Source organism: Dromaius novaehollandiae, chromosome 16 (genome assembly GCF_036370855.1).
Source record: "Dromaius novaehollandiae isolate bDroNov1 chromosome 16, bDroNov1.hap1, whole genome shotgun sequence".
In the NCBI taxonomy this organism is placed as follows: domain Eukaryota; kingdom Metazoa; phylum Chordata; class Aves; order Casuariiformes; family Dromaiidae; genus Dromaius; species Dromaius novaehollandiae.
The window spans coordinates 19743439-19766717 of record NC_088113.1 but is presented as its reverse complement, the minus strand read 5'-3'; the positions used below and the strand labels follow the sequence as shown (position 1 = coordinate 19766717).

Here is a 23279-nt window from a genome sequence, read left to right as displayed (position 1 = left end):
TGCTGGGATGGGGCTTTTGGGATCTGAATTTGTCACCTGCTTCCCTGTACTGGTTTACTTAATATCTCTATAAGTCATGCAGTCATCACAACTCAACTTTTTTCCTAAATCAGATCCTTCCTCTCCTAGCATCTGGACTAAGATCTTCAGGGCAAAAGTTTTTCTTTATGTGCTGCTGTAGCATGAAGGCAACTTGGGACTTGGAAATAGAGAGCCCTGGATGCCAGGTGCTTATTCCCAGAATGGTGGGAAATATCTGAGGCAATAGCAGGAGGAAGGAGGTTTTCTGTCTCTGAAGAGTGGAAGGATTTGCTCACTTGAAGGTCTGTGGTTTTGAGGAGGAGAGGAGGAATGAGACAATAAAAAAAGAATATGAATCTGTAGAGAGGATTTTTAATGGCTCCGTCCTCAATCACCTGAAATGATCAGTCCCTGGAAAATTGCAAATAATGATGGCAAACAATAAAATATCAGTGAAGTGAGTAGCATCGTGTGTTCTTTCTCCAGTTAGAGCTTGAGGGATTTTGCTCTAAATGAGTGGATTGTACTCAACAAAAACCCTAATTACCTGTAAGCAGTGAGTGCTGCAGATTGCATTAGCCAAAATGAAGGCAGCTGCTAGCATGAAGCAAGTCTAGTACTCTCCTTACCACCACCCTCTTGTTCACTGTAGCCGAGGGGTTTGGACCCTGATCTCCCTCTTGACCTGTCCTGTGAGCAAGGTGTGCTGGAAGGGGCTGCGGGAGGGCAGAAGCCCTTCACTTGCAAGGCTGTGCTTGGGCTTTGGAGTTAAGTGGCTTTCTTCTCCCAGTGCGTGGTTGCAGGGTATATGGCAGAATCTGATGCTGTTCTTGGCATGGCAACACTGTGGGCTCCTGGATTTGGGAGCTGGAGGGCAAATGCAAAGACAAAGAGGAACGGAAGAGAAAGTAGTAAGATTTCTTGTGTATTTGTGCTTGAGATGGCCACAAATTATACTTGTCTCACTGTCCTGCTATTCTAGCCAAGAGGAATCAATTGACTTCAGCTCTGCCGCCTAGATGCCCCCAGGGAGCAGCTGTCTCTTGCTTGAAATTGTTTTATTGTATAATATTCCTGTTCCTACAGGCCAGTCCTTGCTTGCAGACAGCAGGGATGCAGCAGCATCCGGTTTTCAGCAGAAGAGCGTGTGCGGATGCCTGGCGCAGGGAGCATGGAGAGCAGGCAGCGTGGGGCTGCTGCCCAGGCACACCAGCAAGGCTTAGACCAGGGGGCTAAAGCTAAAAGCTGTCTGTAATCAGGTGCCTGGGCTTGTTTTTATACTGGGGTCCAAAAGTAGATGGGCCCTGTGGGAGGCTGGTGTCTCCCCTGTTAAATGAGCAGTGCCCTGTACCTGTGTCCCACTGCATGGGTTGGTCCTCTCCCAAGACCCTGTCTTGACTGTGCTCTTCCTGAGAGCCCAATGCTTGTGGGAGAGAAATGGGGGCTTTGGGGCTATAGAGGAGGGACTTCTTCCCCTTCCCCCCCAGTGTGTTTGTTCCCAGTTTGAGCCTTGTGAGCAAAGTGATTTTTCTTTGTTTTTCCCAGTTCTGATGCTTAAGACTGTTTAAAAAGGAGTCTGTGGAGATACCTGCCATCTCTAAAAGCAGGCTGATGGAGCAAATACAGATGCTACAATGAATATATAACACAAATATCGAAGAAGTCAATGTCCCCCTTAAAAGATGCTCTTTCTCATTCTTCAAACTAGTCCTTAAGGGATGGGAGACAGATAATTCACTTTGGGGATCCCTCTTGCTTTGCCTTATTGTGTGACTTATTTCACAGGGAAAAAGAGTTTGTCAGCAGTATCTCTGCAAAATACTGCAGAATTGCCTTGTAGAAGGAACTCTGGAGAAGCATTTTTTGGGCCCAAGAGACAATTTCTTCCTTTCTGCTCTGACCTTTCCTTCTTTCTTCCTGCTGGTTTCTCTGATGGTCTAGCTGTTTGCCATAGATTTGTGATTTTCATATACCAAAGTTTTCCTATACTGAATCAAATGTCTCTTGCTCTTCCTTCTGAAGCCAGTGCAGGGGTGAGCAGCAATTTTTCCCTGTGCTCTGAGCTCACCTTGCTCTTTCATGGCTTGGCTGCCCTAAATACTGTGTTCTGCATTTTCCAGCTCTGAAGGAGCTCTTGCTCTATAGCTTTTGTAGCTGTTGTGCAGATTTTTTTTTAAATTAACCCCAATACCTGGTCTGGCTGTTTCATTGGTGTTTGTTTTGTTGAAAGCTGCAGCAAGGGCTGGTGCTGCCCTTTCCTACCAGCTGCAGACAAAGTTAATGTCTGTGCTAAGCACAGGCTCGGTGGAGGGAGCAGTGATGCATCCCAGAGCTCAGGAGTGATGCTGGCCAGTGCGGGACGGAGTGGATGCTGGCATTTCCCATGTTTCTAGGATGCAGTTTTTCTGGAAGGGTGAACTTGAGGGGGTTATGAGGAACAAACAGCTGGCTATGGAAGCAGAAACAACCATTGATCAGAAAAGCAGGACCTTTTGTGCTAATTTTTGCACAAATGTTTAACAATGAAGAGCAAATCTACCTGCCCTTTGTAACAAAGGGCTTGAGCCCAGTTTTACGATAACTGGAGTGAGTAGATTCACCAATGGTAATGCACTAAAATGCTGTTGGCTTTGATGGGGAGTGTGTGTGTTTTAATAAGTGATCCTCAGTGTTATGCTGTGGACAGTGGTGGGAGAAATGAGGCTGTACACCTCCCTGTGTATGCATGTTGCTCTTGGCTGCCAAATTTATAATAGGCAATGATTAATATCCAAAGATATGATTTTGCTGACCAGTGCCTTGCCAGTGGTTAGGGTGCAAATGTTGCTAACCAGCATCTAGTGGATGCTTGGCAGCCACCCCTCATCCCAGGAGCGGCAGCTGAATTCCTGCCTTTCCTTTCCAACATCTTGGACCCACTCTGCATTTCCCAACATGTCGTCTTCCCTCTCCTCTAGCTCAGTTGCTTTTCTGTGTGAAGAATCATTTTGAATCTTGTAAAATTAATTCTCTGCTCCTGATTGCTGATCTGTTTTAATCAAGGCCAACTGCTCTAAAGGTGGCAAAACAGCTCTGACAGACATTTTTACCTCCTGAAAGGAAAGACAAAATCTGAATTGTGGGCTGTTGCTATTGCAAAATGCAGGTGGCTGTGGGATGTTTTCTGAAAAAAAAATCCCCCCCACCTAGAGGCAGTGTTTGAAAAGTTAACCTGGTTGAAACAGCTGTAGATGTAATTGTTGGTACTGAACGAGGTTACCTTGAAATAGATAAAGTTTGCTTATCCACAACTGGGTAGACTGTAGTGGTGCTTCTGGAGTTTTCAGGGTACATTAGGCAGGCTAAAGGTAGGTGGTGGGGGGAAAACCCCTAGGTCCCTGCCCTGGTAGCTGAAGGTGGCAAACCCCGTCCCCTGCGCTCAGCCCTGCACATCGCTCCTCCTCAAACGCTAGGCTCTGTCAAGTCAAAACAACCACTGCCACAAGATAAATAGAGGAACATGCTGTATTTGCTGCGCTGAATTAATATAAAATGGGTATCTGAAGGGCTAAGCGTGTTTATTGTGGTGGGAGCCAGCAGAGGAGAGCAGAGCTGAATTTGCAAGTGCTTTTCCCACAGGCTCTTGGGCTGTCCAGCTGTGCTCTCCTGCACTGATTTACTGCTGTCCTTCCTTCAGCCTTTGAAAATCAATCCATTAACAATTAATGTCTAGTATTTATCTCAGACTCTTGTTAATGCGCTGACTGAAAAACAATTCTTTAAAGACTAAGACTGTATTTTACAGGAGGGCTTCGTCTGTGGGTCAGGCTTTTCCCTTGTTCCTTGTCAGAGCTAGGAGCTATTCTTATGAAACAGGAAAATTACCTTGACTTAACATGTAAAGTATGGGCAGCTTATGTGGCAAATACCCCCAGAAATGCATTAAAGTGGAATTAAAACAGTCAGGGGTAGGCTCTGAGCATGTCCAGTGGGTTCCCAAGCAGCTCTGCACTGGGCTGTCAGCAGGCAGGGAAGGGAAGCAGAATTTACTGCCCAAAGAGCCGATCTCCTTTTGGGTGAGCAGTAACATGCCTTGAGCTGGATATGTCCCATGTGCCTGCTTGCCCTCCCTGCCCAAGCAATTGGGAGTTGACTTCTCCAAGGGAACTTGGTGGGTGATTGAAACAGGGAGGTGCTGGACCACAAGGCTCTAATTTTTAGCCCTCAACTTGTCCCTAAGCTGGGATCAAACTGGGGGTGGAGCCCAGAGACCTCTCTGCAGCCTGTTTGTGCAAAGGTGGATTTGCTGAGCTGAGAGCAGGCTCGAAGGTGCTGTGCAGCGCCTGGGCACCGAGTCCAGCAGGTCGGATTTGGGAACACAGGGACATGCTGAGGTTTGCATGCACCCACCCCAATATATTGAATTTACTTTTGCATATTACAACAAAATAAATGTGCTACTGCAACTCTGATCCTAAGTGCAGAATGTCTTGGGCTGCACAAATTATCCTTAGCAAATGCCGCTGAAAGAATTCAAGGTAATAACAGCCTTCTCCCTCCAGTCTCAGCCCTGCCTGCAGCCGCTGGGTCACCTCCCTGCCCCGGCTCCCCTGCGGTAGCGCAGCCTCCGGGTCGCACAGTTGCAGAGGGGATTTTGCTTCCCTGAGTCGCGTTTCTAAAAAAGCGTCCCTGCAGTTTTGCCCCCTTGTCTGGGGGCTTGCGGGTGCAACCGGCCCCGGGGGGGGGGGGGGGGGGGTGCGGGGCCGCGGCCGGGTGCGCGCTGCCTGCGCGGCGCGGAGGGGGCGGGCGGGGCTCGGGGCGCTCAGGTGTGGGCTTGCTTTTCGCTCCGTGCTTTTTTCTTTTTTTTTCCTCTCCTTTTCCTCCCCTCTCTCCTCCTACTTTTTTCCCTTTTTACGCAGTGGGAGAAACCAGGCAGCCAGGGCTGGCTCTGCCCAGCCGCGCTCCTGCCTCCCTCCCTCTTCCCCCATCCCTCCCTTCGCCTTAAAACCGTGGGCTCCGGCGCGCAGCCCCCCGCGCCGGCAGCAGCCCTGCCTGCCCGCAGCATCGCCCGCTGCAGCCGCGGCGGAGGCAGCGCCGGGTCCCCGCGCCCAGGTGAGCGGCGGGGACGGGACCGGGACCGGCCTCGGCGCGGCGGGGGCCGCGGGGCTGTGCAGATACGCGCGGGCTCCCTGCGTGCTCGCGGATGCGGCAGGGTTGCAGCCCACCAAAGCGGTCTTGGGGAGGTTTAAGGGGGGCTGCGCTGTGCCCGGCAATAAGCGAGCCCTCTCCCCCAGCGTTTCTCCTGTGCATGCTTTGCTGCGGTCCCCGCCAGCCGTTTGATCGGCGCGTCTTAAACCTGTCTCTCTGCCCCAGGTCCTTGGCAATCCTTGCTTCAGGATGGATCCTCTCTTCCCTGCCCACATTTTGGAGGACCCTGACCTGAGAAAGCTGCTGAACGACTCCTCCATGCTGAACCTGAGCTTCCTCCCCAGCAACTGGTTCAACAACGGCACGGGGGACAGCTTCCTGCCGCTGGGCATCAAGATCACCATCGTGGTCGTCTACTCCATCGTGTGCATCGTGGGGCTGGTGGGCAACTGCTCCGTCATGTATGTGATTGTCAGGTAGGACACGCGGGCGGCTGCTGGGAGAGGTGCGAGCGGAGCAGCCCAAATCAGTGCTCTGGCTGAAGCACGCAGGTGCTTCCCTGGTATTTGCTGTGTGTTGTAGAGGTAAAGATGTGGCATTCATTTTATTGTTTTGGTTTTATTTGTTTTTCTCCCCTCCTAGGCGTGATGAGGGCTCTCATCAGCTCTTTCAGCTGCCCTCTGGTGCCTCCTAAAGTTTAACCCGGAGAATGGAATAGAGCAATCGGATCTATTAAAAAAGCAGGGCTCTCTGCAAATTGAGAGATGCAATTGTGAGGGCAAAGTGCTGGAGATGTTTAGCTGCCAGAGTGCCTAAACTCTAATGGGACATCTCCCTCGTGGGTGGTGAGTGCACCCAGCCCTGGCTGCAGGTGCTGCTCCGTTTGGGAGCTGGCATTTTCCAAAGCAAATCTCGTTCCCAGGGAAAGGGCTTGCCAGGTGGCTCTGTGTTACTTTCGCAGGTGAAAATCATTAATGCAGCTAGAAGAATTTCTTTGAAATTATGGCTGTAGATAAGACGTGACAGTATGTTGTGGGGACGAGGGCAGCTTGTCTGGCTGCAGACAGGCTCCCTGCCTGGAGGCCACGAGAGTGGGGGGACCTTTGCAGAGGGCCAGAGCGAGGAGCGTGCACCAGTCTGGCAGCACTGCCCAGCCTCCTGCATGCTAAGCCATGTTCCTGGCTTTGCAAGTGTCCCTGTCTGGCTCTGCTATGGTTAAACCCCCTTATTTTCTGATATCAGAAATCTTTTTCTCCCCTTTAAGTGCACAATAAGTTTGTGTACGTTAAGGCTGTGATCCTCCATCCAAAGCCAGCAACCTCCTCCTGATCTGTGCATCCTGGATGTTAAGAGCAAGCTTCCATTTTATACATACCTTGGAGCAGGTTCCTGGTACAGATAGATGCTGTCAGCACGAAAGAGACCAGGTACATTTGTCTTCTGCTTCAGTAAAGGATGAAAATATTTAGCAGATATTTGGGCACTGAGATTGTCTAGCTCTTGCTGGGAACCCTGCTGATTCCAGAGCATCTTTCCTGTGAATATACATGGCTCAGCCGGGGGAGAGGCTGCAGAACGAGGTCTGCAGTATTGCAGGCCTGAATGGAGGTTACATCTTTCTGCAAGGGTGAAGCAACATCACAGCTTATCAGGTCGCCTGTCAGCGCTCTTCCTGCGGAGGAGTTTATGGCCGGGAGAAGGGATTGCAACAGCACGGAGTTCGGATGAGCAGGGAGGAGGTTTACGGTGCAGTGGTGCCACGTTTGGATAGTTCTTGCCTTGATGTTACTTGGTGTGGTAGTATTTGTTCAGGTAGGCTTGGTCTTTGTAAGATGAGGCTTTCCGACCCTCCTGCACCAGCCGTGTGGCTCCCTCTTGCCCCCCATGCTGTGCTGTAGGGCTGGAGCATCCCCAAGAGCAGCCTGCGCCCTGGGAGCAGCGGTGCTGGAGCCCCCCTCGCTGCTGCTGGGCTGTGAATCCCTGCAAGCGAAGGGTCTCTGTCCCCCAGCAATGCAACACCTGGGGAGGACTGACGGCCAGCGTGGAGGTAGGGGAGGGAGGGAGTCTTTGCATGAATCTTAACACATTTTGGAAGGAGAAGCCCTGGGAGGAATCACAGCACCGGCTGCAGAGATCTCATGGGACGTAGAGAGCTGCTGTCATTTTGTCCCAGTGGAAGTGGGTCAGGCACTGGTTCCTGTTCATGGATGTGATGCTGCTGGCCATGAAAACTGGCATCACCGGCCCCGGGCAGAGCGGTCCCTCCGCCTGCCTAATGCACAGGGCACGCACCGGGGAAGGCGCCTGCCGGCCCCTGCCTGGGGGCTGCGGCAAGTCTATTGCCAAGAATGTGAACTGCCCCAAACCGGCATCCCAGTCTGGTCAAGGTGGACGTGCACCTGGTGCTACCAGGCCATGCTTCCAGAATAGCTTCTCTTTTGCTGCTTTCTGACTCATCTTCCAGCTGGGTAAATGGGACCCAAGAAAGGAAAGTGAGATTTAGCCCTGGAATTGTCCCTGGAACTTAACTTTGTCCTCCATTTTTTCCTGGTTTAAAGCAATTAAAAACTCAAGACAAATGCCCTCCCCCCACCCCAACCTTTTTTCCTCACACTCCCTCCACTCAGTAACTCCCTATATATAGAAAATACCCTATAGATATTTGTATTATTTGGCTATTCTTTTGGGGGATTCACCTATTTTTCTCCAAAACTGCTGTGTGAGCCTGGAGATGCCATTTGAGTAATGTGTGCCGAGGAAAGTTAAAACTCTGCAGCACGTGTCTAAGAGGCTGCTGTTTCCTATTGCTTCTGCCCCTCAGGAGCTCCTGGCTGAGGCTGCTACTGGGTAACGCTGGGGGAAATAGTCCTTGGCGGGTCAGCGGGTGGCAGAAACGGGGGGCATCTCTGTCCAGGAGCTTTCCATCCTTGCCTTGAGCTCAGGTGGGGTAGCCAGGTCCATGCCAGGTTTAAATGTGGGGGAAAAACTGGGCTGAATATCTCAAACCATAGACCCCGCTCATGTAAATGTGCTCACGCAGAGCTGTGCGGCCGGAGAGCAGCCCTGCGAGGAGGATGCTCCTGGCCTAGCCGACTTCTCGAGAGCAGCTTTTCTCCCGGGGTTGCAGCGCTGGTGCTTCTGGGCTCTGTGTCTTAAACTGTATCTGTTTCAATGGGTTGAAATTTGGGTGCTGGCAAGTGAATGTGCAATTCTGGGACTTTTTCTAATGTCATAGCTCTTCCATTTATGGAAGAGTAGCAAAACCACCGAGTCACACCCCTATCCGTAGGTATGCTGCGTTGTGCAAAAGCTGGTTTTTCACTGTTGCTGCTGCCTGCACGCGGCCTGTGTATTATCCTCCATAAAAAGAGCAGTGCTGTGATGTAGACAGTAATTGTTTCCTGTTTTTTCAGTGAGTTGGGAAACACAAAGACTAATATCAGCACTTGAGGAAATCGGAGGCTTCAGGAAGGCTTGTTGTTTGCTCATCTCGAATGAGTTTCTTGCAGTGCTGAGGGAAAAGTTGAAAATCCTCTTGGTATTTCGGACGAAAAAAGAGAAAATCAAAGCCTCTGGGTTTTCCCCTCTGTTGTAGAGCTCAGCCTACATCTCTATTATATCCGGAGTGATTTAACATTTGGAATGATTAATTTATAGCTACAGCTGTCACGTGGCTGTCAATCCTCCCGCGGTGCTAATTGGATGCGATGGCGAGGGCTCCCGTCGGGAAGGCCCATTCCCGGAGGAGCCGGCCCGCGGTAGGAAGCTGCCCCGTCGGCTGCTTTGCTCCGCTCGCTCCCGGGTCGTGTTTCTCGCCGAGCTCCTGCCTGCTGCTGCTTTTGCTCCTCCGAGCTCCTCTGCGTGTGTTTCCCGCACTGCTTTAAATGTGAAATGAGTTGAACGGCACGAGGTGGAGAGGGTTTGGGAGAAAACAGGCTGCTGAGATGCCTTGTCTGATAACGGAGCTCTGCGATGCAGCATGGCCAGAGCTGCTGCCCTGGGGAAGGAAAGAGAAAGGGAGGGAGATGCTGGCAGGGAAGGGGGACCGGGGACGAGGTGTCCCACATCATCCCATCTCCATCCTCCGATGGCTGTGACGCTCAGCAGCGAGGAGGACGTGCTCCCTCGGCTCTGCCCTCCTGGCTCCGGCCGTCCCCGCGGCGGTGCCGTGTCCCCAGGGCTCCTCTGGGTGCTGCCACCCATCAGCACTGCGGCTGCTGCCTTGCCCCGGGTCATCTCTCCTCCGCTAGCGCCTTTCCCTCCTGCCTGAAACCGGGTTTTTCTGGGAGCCCAGGGCACTCCACGAAGCACTGAGTTTTGTTCAATGCTCCGTATTGATTAACACCGTTTCAGAGCAGTTTAAGCAGCTGCCTAGGCAGATTAGAGCTGTTAGGCCCCCAGATTTTTATTTGCTGCTTTGTCATTTTTAGGTGACTACAAAAATTAAAAAGGCTCTTTTTGGAGCTTATTGGGCCATGGTGAGGATGCGCTGTGTGGAGCAGCTCTGGGATCACGTCCATGCTTCCTGCTGAGGATCTTGCTCATGTTTGAGCTGCCCATCGAGGGCAAGGCGGGATGCTCCCGCCTGCTCGTGCCATCGGAGAGCTGGCAAAGAGCTCCAGAGCGCTGCAGGGGCTGCCTGTCCCATGGGGAGCCCCGATCTGGGGCTCTGCAAGGCTCGCTAGCTGCTCGCTACCCCCATGGCTGGGCTCCTGGCTGGGACTGGGGTTTGGCCACGCTGTGCATCCCTGATCGTACGCATTTTTTGTGCAAAACGGAGGGCAGAACTGCTCGTGTGGCTGCAATGGTGTCACCTCGCCAGGGCTCTGAGCTTTGCGTTGACAGCGGCGCAGGTGCCTGCACTGGTGTCTGATGCTTCGAAGATCTGGTGCAATTGACTTGGCGAATCCCCTGTGCAGGAGGTGGGAAACCCAGATTTTGGTGGCTGCTGGTGCCCAGGGCAGCTCTGCATCGCGCGTCCCTCCTGTGTGGGGGAGGCTGAGCCACGTTTCATCTCATCTGAAATGGTATTGATCTCTGAGGAGAGGGTGAGGGCGGCTGGCTGTGATGCGACGTGGAAAATGAAGTTAATTACGACATTTCAGCGATGCTGACTTCTTAATAGAAAGCTCTAATGGAAGAGCCTTGACCGGCCGTATATCTCGGAGTGGGGATTGAGCGAGTGTTTAACATGGTGCCGGCCCCGTGGACATCTGCAAGGCTGCCAGACCTCAGGGCCTTTGCTCTTTCTGTGCCCTCTGCTTCTCGTTTCCCTTGGCAAAAGAGAATTGCTGTGATTTGTGGAGGAAGGAGGTCAACACCGAGGGGCTGAGCACCACGGGGCGCACGGCCGGCAGCGGGGCTATGACAAAGCGAGGGCCAAGGACGCCTGCCATGCTTATGGCTGCAGAGCTTTTTTGCTGCAGAAAGGATGTAAAGCGCCTTCTTTAAGCCAAAGCAGCGTTCCTCGCAGCTGGCCAGGCACCTGCGTGGGGATGCACGTGCTGCCTGCGTGTGATGCCCAGGCCCTTCCCCAGGGAGCACCAGCGGAGGGAGGGCCCCCCTCGCTTTCCACGTCCGTCTCCCAGACCGGCAGCGAGACTCGGGGCCTGTCCCGGGGCAGCACTGCTGGTGCTGTCTGTCTGCCGGCTCCTTAACCCCTGCTTGGCAGTCGCAGTCCTGCCAGGTAATTAATTGGCTTTTATGTGTCTATGCTGTTGATGGCTCTTGCAATAGCATCTGGCCTCTTAGTTCGAAACGATTTAAATTTGTCCTTCTTAAATTTATTGTTTGCTTCTGGCCTGTTGAGCCATTAAGAGCAAACCGACTTAAACTGGGTAGAGACTTCAGGAGGGGCTGGCTGTGGCACGGAGAGCACCGGGGCGGACGCGCGCGCAGTGCAGCACACACCATGGCCATACGTGCGAGATCGAGTATTGCCTTTATACCGTCTGCAGGCTGAGGCCGTGTTTGGGAACGGAGATGCCGGGGAGCCGGTGCGGATTTGCACTGTTGGAGGGTTGGAGCAGCTCTGCAGAAATCCTCCCCTAGCCCCTTCTGCTCCGTGCTGCTCCCCTGCCCCTTTGCGGACCTGTGTGCGTTGGGGACGGTGGCAATGGCTGTGCCACAGCTGGGTGTGCGGGGAGGGGACGGAGGGAGCGTGCTGCGGTGAGCAGCACTGTCTGCAGCTCAATCAGCTGCAAATTAGGAAGAGCCAAACGGAGAGGCTCCGAGAGCCTTACAGGCTCCTGGGGGCAGTGGGTTTTGCTGTGCCCCCTCTGCCCTGGCACCCGCAGCCCTGGTGCACGCTCTCCGCGTGCTGCAGCCGGCTGGCGTCGGCACTGGGGCTTGGCGGAGCTGCTCGCGGCCCCGTGGGCTCTGCCAGGCGACAGCTTTGCAGCTCGGCCGGGGGCAGGATCCATCCTGGTGGGAAACGAGCTCAAAGCCCAACGTGTGGGATGAGATGTTGCCTACCCGTCCCCCTGCTTCCAGGCAGCAGGTCTCCTCTGCCAGAGCACGGCTTTCTCCTGCGTAGCTTCACTTGTGGTCCACGTAGCAAAACGGAGGGTGAAGCTAAATGCTGAGTTAACATCAGTACATTTTCCACCTTAGGCTTCAGGAGCTGGGGGAAGACAGGAGCGGGGCAAAACTATGGCATCTGTGGCAAAGATGGAGCAGGGCGGAGGGCTGAGAACTGGCCGAGCAGCCCTGTGGGAAGATGCTCCATCAGGAAATTGCACTCGTGACCTGGCGCAAGAAATGGCTCCGCAGGGAGCTAACATCCTCCACGGGGCCACAGGATTATCAACGCCGTAGCTGTGCCGGGCGGGGGGGCAGTGCATCCTGCAGCCTGAAATTTTAATTTGTCTTTTTGTGCGGATTAAGACAGAACACTGTTAGTACCCAGGGAAAAGAAAGAGTCCACAGAGAAGTGATTAATTGATTTTTGTTTGTACTGAACATTCTGGAAATGTTTGGGAACATCGGTTGGTCAGAGTAATGATGGTTGGCTCCCAGTGTGCAGAGAAAGTGGAGCTAGGAGTAATTAGGTGCAAATTAATTTTCCCACCTTGCAAGAGCACAAAACCAGCCTCTGATGTGGTGTGAAGGTCGACGGAAGGAGGGGAGGTGGTGGAGGGCCAGCCACCCTTGCTCGGTCTCCCAGTGCCAGAGGCAGCAAGGAGAGAGGCTGCTCACCCCCAACACTGCCTGCGGAGAAGGGGCTGTGTTTTGGGGCAGAGTAGGTTTTTCAGGGTTGTTGGAGTGTGGCAGGATCAGGCTGAGCAAAATGTGTTGCACCGGGGCTTGCTTGAATAGTTGCTCCAGAGCCTTGGGGGAGCTGGAGCTGTGCTCGTCCAGCAAGGTCTCCTCGTGGGCTGGAAGAGGAGCCTGGAGGGAGGGCTTGAAGGTGAAGGTTGCAATCTAGACATCCCAAGTTTAGCATTAGGCCTGGATTTCTCACTGCACCTGGGTTAGGGGTACATGTGGAGGCAACATTGACTCTTGTGCATGCTGGATGGTTCCAGCCTAGTAGAGGTGGGAAGGTCATTTCTTTCTTCCATTGCTCAAAAAACATTTCCTAATATTCTTATTTGCCAGTGGTTGTGGCCCCTCTTTGTTCTAAAATACAGTTGTTCTCTCAAATTAGAATATGTCGAAAAGAAGCCAGAGTTGGGGGCATATCGAGCTGCCTCCAAGTCCGGCCCTCCTGGAAGGATGCTTTGCGTGAGCTTTTGCAGCACGTCTCTCATCAAGATCGCTGCTTGTTGCGGCCTTGCGGTGACAGAGCTGCAGCTGGCCAGGGCGGCACGCTGTCCTCCGAGCGCCTGTTGTGTCACACGTGGCAGGTGGTGGGACACATGGCCCTCTGCAGAAGAAATTCAGTTTAGCCTCTTTTCTGCCCTGGATCAGTCAGTGAACTGAGTGAGCAAAGGGCGTGTTAACACTGTAGGGCAAATGGGAAGAAACCCTGCTGCAGGAGATAAATATATAGACAAAACAGGGCATTTATTCTCTGAAATAGCATGGGAATGATTAAACTCCAGTCAAGCATACAGAAGAAGAATGACTCTGAAGCAATCTTGAAATATTTTTTGTTGCACCCAACAATGTGCCTTGGGTGACTTGAGTGCAGAAATTGCCTCATTCCCCAGAATCTCTTCATTTTTAAATGCCAAGGCAAAGTTTAAGCGCCCTTCTGCCATATCACTTTCTAAAGATGTTTTCTGTAAGGCTGGCTGGAGCACTATTTTCTGACACCAAGTTTTGATGAATGCACTCTTGTAAGAGGAGTCTGAATTAAAACCATAGGTTGGAACAAGCTTGACCTTTGGGAAGTGTGGGCAAGGCCAGCCAGGTCTACGGGATGCAAAGGCAGTCCATGGCTCCCAGGACACCTTTGCTAAGACAGCCTTAGGATAATTTTCTGAAGCCTGAGCTGAAAACACTTTTTTAACGTGGGTGAATACAGAATAGTGATTTAATTTCTTTTTCCCCCCCCTGCTGACTTAGGCTGCTGACCTAGAGGAGAAAGTCTTTGTATCTTTTCAGACCCATCCCATGCCTCCTGTGCAAATTGCCTTGTTTATGCAGATTGCAAAAACTGAAACAAGAAAGCAAAACCTACCTCCCTGGTGATGATGCTCTGGGATATATGGCACTGAAGTCTTTTGCTTTCTGTGTAAAGCTACTTAGGAAGTCCCAAAGTTACCTCAAGCCCTTGCAGCTTTCTGATTACGTTGGATTTGCAATGTGTTTTGCTTGTTCATCTTTCCAGCAGGAAAGATGCTGGTATTTTTCCCTGACTGCTTTTGGTTATATAAGTCTGTCTGATCTCAGCTGGCTCCTTAAGCACCGCCAGCATGCTTGGTGGTTGTGATTTCTGGGCCAGGAGGAGCTGGACCCAGGTTTAGGTGAGAACATCAGGGACTCCCATCAGATTTCTCCTGCCCCAAAAGCTTCCCCAGGCTATTAAGGTCAAACATAGGATCATTTATTCTTGCTGTCTGAAGCCACAGTCTGGCAAATAGCACTTTCAGACATATGACTAGTAATCCAAACAATCCAAATTTCCTAAGAAATGTAGAGTCTATTTCAGACTGGGAGCTCCCTGGCTCTTACTGCCGCAAACCTTGCTGCGTGTCTCAATAGACCTCAGAGCATGGGAGTGATAACACGATATTCCTCCAAGCATTTGAGTCATTTGCCAGGAGTTGAAGCTCAGATCATCTGAGAAGGGAGCAGTGCCATTTGAGGCGTGCAGTTGTGTGCTTTGCTGTTCTGCATCAGTTTGGTTTTTAAAAAAAAAAGGTATTTTTAGGTCAAATCAAACCCCATAATATTCCAATATATATCAAACTGGAGATTATACAGTAGTTCATGGGTTTCAGTGATGCCCCAGAATGAACTTGCCCTTGGTTAATAACACATCATTATGTGTGCCATGTCTGGCACCATCTCCACAAAGGCCATTAGCATAGCAAGTGCTAGATGTCTGGAAGGTTTAAAATTATCTCTGCATTTTAGTTCTCATTATGTCTGTGAGAAGTGCCCTGTGGCTGAGGCATTTGGCTTAGGGGCTGCAGCTGAGTTCCTCGTTCTGCAGGCTCTGCAGGCACCTCGGGAAGGTGATCACACATTTCTTTGACTCATTCCCCACTTGTGAAGTGGAGATGACAAACATTAGAGCATGGCGAACTCTGTTTTGGGGCAGTCGGTTCAAACATTCCTCCTGATAAAAGCAATACAGCAAGGACAAAACCCCCCTTTGAACTGGGTTGACTCATAATTTTATCCAAAAATGATATTTCTTTAGAAAGATCCATTGTAATATTTTGATGTCCGATAAAAATCTAATTTCTTGCCAGTTTATAGCTGCCACTAGCCTGGACTGGCTGCCTCACCCATTCTGGCTTGACAGCCCCAATTAGCCATAGTCTTTGGCCATAAGCCCATGGAAAATGGCTAATCACCTTGCCCCTGGATCATATCACGCCTTTCAAATCAGCTTTTCGGGTAAAGCTCTTGTAAGTATTTATAATAATGAGGCCATATGTGATAAAATCCTCAGTTAGCCTTACTGAAATCACTTCTCAAAAAGCACGGTCTGAGGTGAGAGCCTCGGGTTTTCATGGTCCTCACTCGCAGTCTGTGGGGAATTAGCTTTTCCTGCCCGTGAAGACGATGGTGAAAGTGCCATTTGTGCTGTTGAAGGAGCTGGGTTGAACTGTGTGTTAATAAGCCTGTGGGAGGCAGGAATAAAAGGGTGGTGCTCAACCTATGTTATGTAAGAAAAATACAGCATCTCCTTCCTAAAGTGACAAAATGCGCTCTTCAAGAGACTTCAGTTCTCTACTCATCACCTTCCCCAGATGCCAAACAGGGTGAAACCTGTAAGTCTTTCCTTTTCATTTTGAAAAAATGCATCTTTACTGTATTTTTTATCAGCTTTACACAGTCTGACATGATCACCTAAAATGTTTTCTGGATAGAAATGTGCCCTTTGACATGAGGGGAGTCACTTTCTCTGGCTCACAGATCCAAACACTTCCTTTTTTCTGGATTTCTTTTTTTCTGCATTACTTGAGAAGTATTTTCTGGTTAGAAGGAGATGTTGCTATTTCATCCACCATTAGTGATTTGCTGTTGGCTACTGCTATATGTGCTATTAGTGTTTACAAGTTTCATTCCAGTGTCTTAGGACTCTAGTTACTGCTTATTTGCAGATGTTTTGTGTTCTTTACGAAGCAGTTGCCAGACATATGTACTCCAGATTACACTTTAAAAATCAATTCCATCACTTCTTATGGAGAGATGGTTTCCCTCTGGCCCCCTCCCTCCTCTCCGTCTTCCTCCTAAGACAAGATAAGTCAGGGAGCTGCTTGTGTAGGGAGTTTCTGATGTCTATTTTTTGCAACATTAAGGGGAAAAAATGTGATGTTCAAGGGAATTGACTGCAAAAATATGGTGAAAACTTTGTAAGTTAGGTCTCTCTGTATTCATGGTGTTTTTCCCCGCCCCTGCCTGTTCTCAGGCCTTTCTGGAAATCCTGTCTTGAGACACATACTCTCCCTCACCCTTGCAAGATCACTGTCCTTGTGTTTCTAGGCTGTTAGGTGAATGCATTTCTCTGATATTTCATCTTCAAGTGACTTTTCAGAGAGATGGGAGAATAAAAATATGAAACAGTTGTGTCCATTTGCATGAAATGCTTAGGATGAAATTTTTCGGACTTCATCTTGTTCCTTCTGGGGTTTAGGAGAATAGAAATGGGATCATTCCAAAGAACAAACATGTTTAAATGCTAATTAGGAATCAGGTGGAGCTCTGACCATGTTTCATTCCTACATTTTAGATTCACCAAGATGAAGACAGCAACCAACATTTACATCTTTAACCTTGCTCTGGCTGATACCTTGTGCCTGATGACCTTACCCTTCCAGGGTACAGACACATTCCTGGGCTTCTGGCCCTTTGGCAATGTCCTCTGCAAAATTGCCATCTCCATAGACTACTACAACATGTTCACAAGCACCTTCACCCTGACGATGATGAGTGTGGACCGCTACATCGCCATCTGCCACCCCATCAAAGCGCTGGATATCCGCACTCCCCACAAGGCCAAAGTGGTGAACGTCTGCATCTGGGCGCTGGCTTCTGTCTTTGGCATCCCGGCAATGGTGATGGGATCTGCAGAGAATGAAAACAACGGTCAGTAAAAATGCATCTGGGGGAGGGAGGTGCTGGTGGCCAGAGCAACCTCTGGGCTCTGGCACCCATTGGGGAGAGATACCAGTTCCCTTAGTGGGTTAAGCTGCCTGCTCTCAGGCTGTCTAACTCCTTCCTCTCTGCCCTTGCCTGTCTGCATCACTGCCATTGCTTTTCCAGTGTTAAACATGCCTAAATTAAACTGAATGTACAGATGCTTTTGCTCTCGATACAGGTTTGCTGATCTTTCCTCCTCTTTATTTTTTACTTGCAGAAATTGATTGTCTAATTAAACTCCCATCACCCGTGGATTACTGGGATCCAGTGTTTGGCATCTGTGTCTTTCTCTTCTCCTTTATGATCCCTGTGCTGATCATAACTATCTGCTACAGCCTCATGATCAGGCGACTCAAGAATGTCCGTGTCCTCTCAGGCTCTAAGGAGAAGGACCGAAACCTGAGGCGCATCACCCGAATGGTCCTGGTGGTGGTGGCTGTCTTCATTATCTGCTGGACTCCCATCCAGATTTTCGTGCTAGTCCAGTGCTTGGGTGCCAAGGCAGAAAGTGAGCTCGAGCTGGCCATCTCCTGCTTCTGCACCGCGCTGGGGTATGCCAACAGCAGCCTGAACCCAGTGCTCTACGCCTTCTTGGATGAGAACTTCAAGGCATGCTTCAAGAAGTTCTGCTTCCCCACCTCCTTCAGGACCGAGCTCCAGATGTCCAACAGGATGTGCAGCATTGCCAAGGATGTGGCTTATGCCTGCAAGAACTCGGAGGGGACTAACAATCCGGCCTGACTAGGCATGGAAATTCCCATGGTGGCTGTCGCCCAGCAGAGTCCAACCACCCCCACGTCAGAGCTAACTCAGATAACGGCTCTTTAGCAGGACCTCAAAACTGAGAGGCAAGAAACCATGGAGGCAATTTTGGGGGTTGGGAAAACCGGATCCTGCAAGAGCATGCAGAAAAAGTGAGCCAATTTGACACATTTCCAATTCCGGTGCGCTCTGCACTGAAGAATGTGTTTGACATCAGCCCTTTGATTCCTAAGAACCCCTGGTGGTTTGCAACTCTATCAAGAATTCAGGAATTAAGGGGTTTAAACCAGGCATTGCTCCTGGGCCTTACATTATTGCTGCTGGGAGACAGACAAAATGCAAACTATTCTTTTTCCTCCTTGAGCTGTTTAAGATGCTATCGGCTCATATGGCTCACCAGGCGCTCGTGTGTGGATTTTATTCCTGCGGCATTGCTCTGAAATTAGACTTTGCTGAAGCCAACGTGGGGAACAGCTGTCAGACAAAACCCTAGATCATCTCCAGGATGAGTCATCATGCAGGGAAGGGAGTAGGGAGGGAGCAGAGGACAGGCTGGCAGAAGGGGAAATTCAGACTGCCCAGAGCCAGGTGAGGTGCCTGGCTGAGAGCCTTGGCTCAGAGCCTGGGGACAAGTTCAACGCCGGTTCCTGCGACTGGAGGTCTGCAATAAACCCTCCGCCTTGAGGGGCGAGCAGGGTGGTGAGAAGGGACTGTCAAAAGTGATGAATGTAGCCCAAAAGAGGCAAAGGAAAGACATGAGATGAACACAAATCCTTGTTTACATGCTGCTAATGGTTTTCTTTTAACCCTGTATTTTCAGTATAATAATGGACAGTGTGTATCTATGTAGACACATCTCTATATTGCTATAGGTACAGATGTATCATAGGATTTCATCTTGCCAAGCATGCCTTGGAGAGCTTTCCTAATGAGAGGAGAAGGGAACGAAGTGGCCTAAATATATGTGTATTTATGTACAGGAGAAAGCTGTTTTAAAAGAGCTGGGATGGCAGCTCCTCCGAAAGACATGGACACTTCTGCTAGGAGGGGGCAGCCTAGGACATTCCCACCAGCTCCATGTGAGGAACAGTGTACAAAACATACCAAAAGGGGGGAGTTTGTCTCTTTTTCCCTTTTCTTTCTTCATTTTAATGAAATGATCTACACGAAGTGGAGAGAGCGAGCCCCTTCTCCCTCAACAGCCTGGGAGATGCTGCTGAGGAACCACACCTCCTGCCAGCTGTAGATTGATTTTCCCCCCCCTTTCCCAGTAGGACAGAAATGCATGTAAAATGAAATGCCCTGTCACTTCATCTGGAAATGGAAGAGTTGAACCTCTGAGCACTGTCTGCACAGGTGAGGAGGGTAGGCTCGTATTCCCCCTGTCCTGCAACAGCCCCAGGAAATTTTGGGAGTGGTGGTGAGTGGAGCTGACCAGAAAATAAGGCTCTGATCTCTATTTGGAGATGGATGGTCAACTCCAGTGTGAGAAAAGGCAGCAGCATCTGAACTGTACAGTCTTCATGTGAATATATTTCTTGTGCTCTGGTCTATGAGATTCTGTATTTTTAATGTATTGATTGCCAATATTTTAATGCTGTCATGTCCTTTACATATGCTATATGAAAGAATCCAATGTTATATTTCTAGGTAGAGAGTTTCCCTTATGGTTGGGCTTAAAATATAGATGCAATTCTGATGTCCCACATAGAGGACCCAGATTCCTTGTAAACTGCACAAGCTGGAAGAATGTTCTTGCTGATTAGCATTTGATGGGGAATCTGGAGGGATACCAGAGAAAACTTTACAAATATCACTTCTCTCGAATAATTGGGGGGTGAGGAGGGGGGGGGAAGAGGGGTGGAAATCTGGGCACTTCAAGCACTTTGCAGTGGACATTTACCCCCAAGTACTCCCTGGGAAATCTCGTACAACTACCCAGGCTAAAACCCCAAGCGTGCCAAGAAGCATTGCCTGCGGACCTCGCTGCTGGCAAGCTGCATCTCTGCCCCTGGAAAATTAGTTTGGGCTCTTAGGGAGCAAGAGAGAGTTTGGTAGCAGCTGGTTAAGGAGCAGCTGCCCTTTTTAGTTCTTGGGTTTTTAAATAGACTTATGTCCTCTTAAAAAAATATACTGGTATTTGGCAATTTTTATAATTTTGTTATAATGACTATGCTGCAAGGATCTTGCATAATCAAGTACTCGATAAATGTGTGTTTACTAAGCTTTTGGGTAATTTCGTGGCCCTTGCGGTGAATGTGTTTAGACATTCTGTTCAATGCTCAGTGGAGTTTGTTATAAGAGCAAGAAACCTGAAAGCAAAAGCTTTATTGTACTGTGCCTATGGAATTAAAGGCTTGTGATCAGCTGGCTGGCTGGGATGCAGGTGCTTTAATTCTCTTCTGAAATGGTTGTGTTCATATGATTTTACAATTACTGCAGTGTAAATGACAATTTCCTAGGTGGCTACTTGTGTGCTTTAATAAAGGAAAAATAAAACTCCTGTGCTTTGAATGCTGTGGAATTTGAAAGACTTAACAGAGCTGCCGGGATGTTTGCACATGGGCTTGTTTTTCCAGCTGAAACCACTGCTGAACGTGCGTGACAACACTGAAGCATCCTTTTATTCAGGTCAGTGGGAACTTTTATGTTGGCTTTGTTTAGAGGCAATCTGGAAACTGGAGATGCGAAAATGATAGAAAACTGGCAGTGGAAGATGACCACGAGCTGCTGGCACCCTGCCAGCTGCCGAAGCTGCTCCGAGTGTCATAACCGTCGGCTCTTGCACTTGGCCTTGCACGCGGTGCCTGGCTGCTACCTGCTCTCAGAGGTAAAGGTGGATGCCAGACTAAAACAAGCTCTTCCTAAATAGTCACCCTTTCTTCCTAGGCCTTGCAGGGTTAGGCATGACCATGCATGGTGATGAATTACAGGACTGCTCTGAAAATAAAACCAAAGCTCTGTTCTGCAGCCCAGAAGGATGGATAAGGCAGTGAGCTGTGCAATAAGGAAACATGTCTGCTCTCTGCACTGAGATCAATATTCTTACTGAGTCAGGCAATACCAGGAGGGTTTTCTTGATTGGCAGTGGCAATTCTTTTTACAGAAAAGAAAAAGTTGGTGAGGAAAAACCCCAAATCTTTATTTCTGTTCTAGTTCAGCAGATTATAAGCACCCAGGGGTGAATTCTTAGGGCACTTATTCAGTATTTGGGTTCTTATTTGGTGTTATGGAATTTGTGTGATGCTGGCTCAGCTGGTGCTGCAGCTCCTGCCCTGACTCTTCAGCCACCAATTTTCCCCCAAGAGGAATCACAATTCCTAAAAGCAGAGGTGACATGCAGATTTTATACCTGCACTGAACTTTAAGTGGTTTTATGCCATGGGAAGAACTTGCCTGGGAAAGGGCTGAGCTCTCCCTTACCTGGCTACAGCTCAGATTGAGATTAGCTGGTTTAGGCAAGTGCTCAGTCAAAATCATCCCCCTAATTCCCCAGGAGAAGCTCAAAGCCTTCCACATCCTCCAAATTTCTCCATTCCTGGCTGAATCTTGACTCCAGTGTTAAATCAATTTACCATCCAGATGTAACCCTGGCTATAGGAAAGTAACAGCAGTGGTTTGCCCCATGTGGATGCCATTGGTGCATGATGCTGGGCTTTGCCTTAACGCAGCTGTGGTCTGATGCTGAGAAGATGCCATGCCTGGTTTTCCAAGGTGTTTTAGTGAGGAGATACACTGTAAATGTCTAGATATTTTGGGGATTTTTTTTTTTGTGTTCGAAAAGAAAGTTCATTGATTCCTTAAAGAGCTGTAATTGTGCTCTGATATGTCTCGGGTGCTTGGGGATGTCACTGCTGGTGGGATCGGCTGTGCCTGGAGTGGGATATGGGCTGTGCTGTGCTGCTTTACAGCTGTGCGGAGAAAGTGTGCGCTCTTGGTAGTGACAGCCTCGATATTTAAGTGAAAAGGACTCTCCAGAAGCTGCTTGGGCCAGCACAGTGTTTACTGCCTGCTCGGAGGAGGGGGCTTTTAAACAGCCAGGGAAGCAGGCTTTGCTGGAAAGACCACAGTTTGCTTTCCCACCTGTTTCCCTCTGCTTTCCTTCAGCTATTTTTGTGGGTATTTTTCTATAAACAAAATTCTCCTTCCTTCAGCCAGGTGAACCTGCTCCTGACAGCTCCCACGCTGGTGCCTGGACTGAGTGTGCGTGATTTTCTGCCGGGTTTCCATGCAAATGCGTGGGGCTGTGGGGAGCTTCACTGCCCCGACTTTGCAGGACTTCGTGGTGTGCTGGCACTTGCCAGGCTGCGGTGTGCGTTCAGCCAGTGGCGACCGGCATCTCCTGAGCCTGGCTCAGGGCTGCCCGAAGGGCTGGTTCTTACTCCTTGGTCCTCTCCACAAATGCTGCGTTGAGGAGAGTCGTGTAGCTGAGCAGGGAGGGACGATTCCTGGCAGCAGCTCCTGCATAGGGGAAAAGAGCTCATCTTCATGGGGAAAAAAGGCTTGTGAGCTGGGGAGGCTGGAAGGTGAGGGACAGAAAGGGAGAGCAGGAAGGAGTGCTTGAGGTCTTGGCATTAGCCAATAACCCAAAGATCTCATGGTCCAAAGTGAGGAAGAGAGATGGACTATGAGAAAGCAGAGCAAGGTGTGTGGTTGGTCCTTGGCATGATTTTTTTTGCTGTTGATGGGGTTGGTGATGTTACAGGAACCCTTGCTGTGTCTGAGCTGATGCGCGTTGGTGTAAAGTGACCCCGAGTGGGTGCCTGACCCTGCCCCCCTGTCCACCGAGACGGGGGCAACGTGCATAAAATGTGCAACTTTTGCCCAAAACACACATGATCCATGCTAAGGCCAGGCTTGGGGCTAGTAACTCATTTTTGCCTTGGCTGACCCATTTCAGAAGTTTGCCAAGCGGCAGGGAGGCCTGCGAAGGGACTGCTCGCGGGGCAGGGTGATCGAGGCCAAAGAGCCCCACGGCTCATCCTCTCCCTCTGTTCGCCCTTTCAGGGCCCCGCAGCCTGGATAAATTGCATGACAATGAAATAATCGATACGTAGAGCAGCATGGTCATGTATCTTGGCAACGACGATGTTAATCAAGCATATAAACCCACTTTGCGCGCTCTCTGCCTTAATGCACTGAAACGCCAGCTGTCCGGGCGGCGAAGGAGCGGCGCGGGCTCTCGGCAGCGGAGAAGGACGCAGACAGCCCTTTCCCTGCGCTGCGGGGAGAGCGTCTGCTTCCTCGCACAGTGCAACACTTAAGGTTTCTGCTTCAGCACCGCAAAAGCTCATTAAATACTGCCTGGAATAGAAAGCGCAGGGTAAGGTCCAAAACGAGCTGAGATCACCTTCCCCTGAGACCGTCTCTCGTGTCCTGCTGCCGGGGTGTCTGCTCCTGCCGCAGTTAAGCGGCTCCGAGGGCCTCTGGGAGCAAACGCCATCGCTCCACCTAGGCAGGCTGCGGCCCTTCCCAGGAACACGCAGGCTGGATCGTTTATGGTTCCTGGTACCGTGGTGTTTGGCACGTTCTTGCCTCTTGTTCCTGCTTTACTTGTATCCCCTTCCCTCTGCAGTCCTTCAATGCCCTCCTGTGCCGTATCGGAG

The 23279-nt window shown here is 50.3% G+C and overlaps 1 protein-coding gene across 1 annotated transcript; it reads left to right on the top strand.

Moving 5' to 3' along the window:
- Positions 1-4919: 4919 nt before the first annotated feature.
- OPRL1 (opioid related nociceptin receptor 1) lies at positions 4920-20176 on the top strand. Its single transcript, XM_026092927.2, has 4 exons — positions 4920-5112; positions 5374-5624; positions 16502-16857; positions 17129-20176. The coding sequence occupies exons 2-4, from the start codon at positions 5398-5400 to the stop codon at positions 17650-17652; spliced, it is 1107 nt and encodes a 368-aa protein (XP_025948712.2). The 5' UTR covers positions 4920-5112; positions 5374-5397; the 3' UTR covers positions 17653-20176.
- The last annotated feature ends 3103 nt before the right edge of the window (positions 20177-23279 follow it).